General features: G+C 50.9%; 1 protein-coding gene across 1 annotated transcript in view; it reads left to right on the top strand.

The window, feature by feature from the left end:
* CLN6 (ceroid-lipofuscinosis, neuronal 6, late infantile, variant) overlaps positions 1-4,456 on the top strand; it is a 12,716-nt gene that overhangs the window by 3,570 nt on the left and 4,690 nt on the right. Inside the window, exons 3-4 of the mRNA XM_005862085.2 lie at positions 2,981-3,079; positions 4,087-4,292. Of these exons, the coding sequence (XP_005862147.2) occupies positions 2,981-3,079; positions 4,087-4,292 (305 nt within the window). The remainder of the gene's footprint in view (positions 1-2,980; positions 3,080-4,086; positions 4,293-4,456) is intronic.

Below are 4,456 nucleotides of genomic sequence, written 5' to 3'. Positions count from 1 at the left end.
TTTTTCACTGCTGAAACTTTGTATTTGCTAGTGATAGTGCGAATTAGCAAAGCCCTTTTGGAAAGCAGTTTGTCAAGGTGATAAATAGTACCGAGAATAGTGTCTGGCGTGATAAGTGCTCAATATACTTATTGAATGAATATTGATAAGAGTAAGGTCGACATAGCAGCTAACATACACTAAATGCTTACCCTGTTCTAAGCTCTTTCTGTGGTTAAACTTATTTAGTTCTTACATCAACACTATTATTAATCTCAACTTGACACAGGAGACTTGAGGATAGAGAGGGTACCTGGCTTAAGCTCACCCAACTAGCAAGTGGAGGAGCCAGCATGTGCGCCCCTTCCCATCATATATATCTCCAGAATCTGCTGTGTTCATCCCTCCTTTTTTAAAAATAATATTTATTATTATTATTATTTAAATTGATTTCAGAGCAGAAGGGAGAGGGAGAGAGAGAGAGAGATAGAAACATCAATGATGAGAGAGAATCACTGATCGGCTGCCTCCTGCAGGCCCCCTACTGAGGATCGAGCCTGCAACCTGGGCATGTGCCCTGATTGGGACTTGAACCTGTGACCTCCTGGTTCAATGCTCAACCACTGAGCCAAGGCAGCCAGGCTGTTCATCCCTTCTGACCTGGTAAAATCCTTTCCAAGAATCTGCCCTGAAGACATAATCAGCCAGAGACAACAGCCTTTATACCCAAAGGTGTTTGTTGCAGCTTTGCTTACAATAGCCCAAACTTGCAAGTGTTTTCAGTGTGCAGCAGCAGGGACTGAGTCCGTCAGCTTTGCTGTATCCAGTATAGAATTACCTGGCCATTTAAGCAAGAACTATGGATACCATAGCGCAACCTGGAATGTTTAAGGAGAAAAGAGGTGACTGGTTACAAGTCAGTAACAACCCTAACAGTCTTGTATACATGACTCAAAGACGAAACGGGTGGAGAACAGCGTTCCTGGTAGTGTGTCAGGGAAGAGCTGTGGTGGATGCTGCTTCTCCTTTCTGAAAATGTGTTGTTACTGTTTTTAATGTAGGAGAAAGAAAAGGGACTGAGCCAGGAGTCAGGATGCCTGGTCAGGTTTTGGGTGACATGGGCAAGTCACTGTCATTTGGGCTTCAGTTCCCTCATCTGTAAGAAGACTTTCGAACTAGCTGCTCTGAGCCCCCTTCCAACATGAAGGTCCCACATATTGGAGGACACAGGAGCTGCCCATCAGACTGGTGCTCTGCGGAGGGGAGAGATGAGGAGAGCCTGCTCCTGGCTCTCCTCACTCAGTAGGACTCAGTCTCCTCCTGCCCAGAGTTGCTGTGGCCACTCTGACCCCCAAGTGGGCTTGTGGGGAGAATATGCATTTGAAAAGTTCGTGTATACACTGGAGCTTTTCAAATATATGCATGATAATAACTACCAAGTGAAACCTTTGACCAGTTATAGAAGTAGTATGTAGTACCTGTAACAGGTCAGTTCGTACCCAGGTGTATAGAGAAGTGAGACTTTCCCTTTCTAGTCCCATCCCTGACAGTTGGGGGCACATCCTTCCACTCCTTTCTCTACTGGTACAGACATACATACACATCTTTTTTCTTTTCCTAACCAAAGTGAGATTTTACTTTATATCTTATTCTACAACGTGCTTGTTTTACTTCATCAGGGAAAACGTTCAATGTCGGTACAAATAAGATGTCATTTCTGTTAATGGCTACTGAACCTTCTATTGTAAATATGTACTATAGTATATTCAGCTAGTCATACACTGGGGCCTTGACTTACGAGTGTCCCGACTAACGAGCTTTTTTGAGATACGAGCCGTCTCTCGGCCGATTTTTTGCTTTGAGTTGCAAGCTCAAAAAAATTAGGGTTACGAGCCAGCTTCAGATACTCCACCGCTAGTTGGCGCAGCGAACGTCACAGTGATTTGACATACGAGTAATTTGAGTTATGAGCTCCGTCACGGAACGAATTAAACTCGTAAGTCAAGGCCCCACTGTATTTGGTTGAAGAGTTGGCCTATTTCTGGCATTTTGCTATCACAAAGAATATTTCAGCCACCATGTATATCTTGCTATAGATACAGAGGTATACACACATGAGTAAGAAAGAGAAAGAGATTGAGATTTCTGTATCCCAGGAGTTTCTACAGATTAGTTTTATCCAACGTGGCATTTTTGAGTTAAAAGAGATAAAAATTTTAATGGAAAATTTTGGTCATTATACCTGTTCTCAATCAACAGATACTGGAAGTTTAGTTTGGTGGTGGTGGTGGTGTGGTGGTGTGTGAGCGTAATGTTTTGACCGTGAATAAGGGTTTTCACACGGACCCCCACGAGGCCAGGATTCCTGGGGTAGACCAGTAGGAAGAACTGCCCCTGGCCTGCCTCCTCTCTCGGGGAAGGTAGGAAAGGAAGAACTGAGGCTACTTTGAAGAACTCATTTTCTCTTTTTTTCCTAATGTACACCCTTCACCTGATTCAGAAGCAGCCCACCTGCTCAGTAGATAGGGCATTTCCACCCCTGGGCCCACTGACCAGAAGAGCTTGTCATCATCATAGGACCTAGAGTGCCGGGTCCCTATGAGTCCATGTGGACCCCTGGGCCACATTTCTTGTGTTACAGATGGGGAGACCCTAGAGAGGGGAAGGACTTGCCAGGGTCACTAGGAAAGTTGGTGGCACCACTGAGTCCCAAAGGAACTTCCATCTACCAGGCCAATACCCAGGCACATTTATTTGGTACCCACAGGGAGAGGGACACAGGACAGGGTCAGGCCTGGATTTGCATCTACCGTGTGCCTGGGGACAAGTCTACCTGCTCTGGGACTGTTTCTCTGTCTGGAAACACCTTTGCCTTGGGGCTGCCCAGAGGATCCCAAGAAATCCCAGAGAGAATTAAGAGCGTGAGGAGCAGGTGGGGGCTGACTCCCAGAGCCTCGTGGGGCTGTGCCTGGTGAACAACACTCCTCCCCTTGCTCCGCAGCTGGTGTTCCCTCTCGAATGGTTCCCGCTCAACAAGCCCAGCGTGGGGGACTACTTCCACATGGCCTACAACATCATCACGCCCTTTCTCCTGCTCAAGGTACAGTCCCAGCCTCCTTGCCCTCCACCCCTCATTGCCGCCTCCAGCCAGCAGGGAGTGCCTGCCCTAAGGGTGTCCCAGGCTTCCCCTGCCTGATCCAGAGCCCGGGGCCCAGGTCTGGGAGGGATGGAGAAGGCCTCCTCAAGGAGAGGTGTTTGATCTGGGCCTCAGCCTGCTGTGTGGGGTGACGTGGGAGAGGCATTCAAGCAGAAGGACCTGCAGACAAGGCCAGGCTTGGGAAACCATCGCACATTTTGGGAGGCTGAGGCAGGAGTGGCTAGTTGCCCCGGAAGAGGTGAGAGACCATTTGGGAAGGCAAGTCAGGGCCAGGTGACAGGACTCGCAGCAGCAGAGGGGGAACTGGATCCTCTGGCCTGGAGATCCCTGACTTTGAGATGCCACTGGGAGCAGAGCTAGCCAGGGCTGCCGGCTTCGCGTTTTGCCACACAAGGGGCCTTAAACTATGTCACCATCTACTATCCCCATCATTTTGTTAGAAAGGTATTTCAAATCTCCAAAAGTTATAAATGTATAATCGCAACATTCAGAGGGGTCCTCGGTTAAATAATTTAATTTCTGAAGCACCTGCTCCATCCCTGCCATTTTTTTGTGTTTGCCATGGATCAGTCGCTCAGGAATGGGAGGGTCTCAACAGACCCGCCCAGCCTGGGGCACAGCTGGGGCGGTGGGAGGCCTGAACCCGGGCCCCAGCGCCGGTGTTGAAGGCCTGGCCGGCACAGCCGTAGGTGGCTGGTGTGTAACCTTGGGCAGTGTGCTGGCCCCTCTGTTTCCTCTCTGGGAAAGGGGGTGCTGTGCCCTTGGCCCTGCTGGGCTCACAGGGATGGTGTGGGAGTCTGGAGGCTGCGCTGGCCCAAGGGACCCCCCAATTGGTGAGGACGTTCCAGCCGGCGGCGTCCATCCCACCCCAGGTGCGAGGGAGGGGTGCACACAGGGCGTCTCCTGTTGTGATGGAGGCCGGCCCTACTGCTGGGCCTCTCTGCCCTCAGCTCATCGAGCGCTCGCCGCGCACCTTGCCTCGCTCCATAATCTACATCAGCATCATCACTTTCATCATGGGCGCCAGCATCCACCTGGTGGGCGACTCCGTGAACCACCGCCTGCTCTTCAGTGGCTACCAGCACCACCTGTCGGTCCGCGAGAACCCCATCATCAAGAATCTGAAGCCGGAGACGCTGGTGAGGCCGCCCCGCATGTGACCCCTGCGGGTACAGCCTGCCCCGGGGGCCAAAGAGATGCCGCGCCCATCACTGTGCAAGGCCTTTGCTAAAGGCAATCTGCCAGGGAGGGCACTCTGTCATTAGGGGGTGCACGCTGACCTCCACGGGGGGCGGGGTGGGGGGCTCCTGCAGGAGGGCA

The sequence above is a fragment of the Myotis brandtii genome, unplaced genomic scaffold (genome assembly GCF_000412655.1).
Source record: "Myotis brandtii unplaced genomic scaffold, ASM41265v1 scaffold160, whole genome shotgun sequence".
Classification (NCBI taxonomy): domain Eukaryota; kingdom Metazoa; phylum Chordata; class Mammalia; order Chiroptera; family Vespertilionidae; genus Myotis; species Myotis brandtii.
This window is presented reverse-complemented; position numbering and strand designations above follow the sequence as displayed.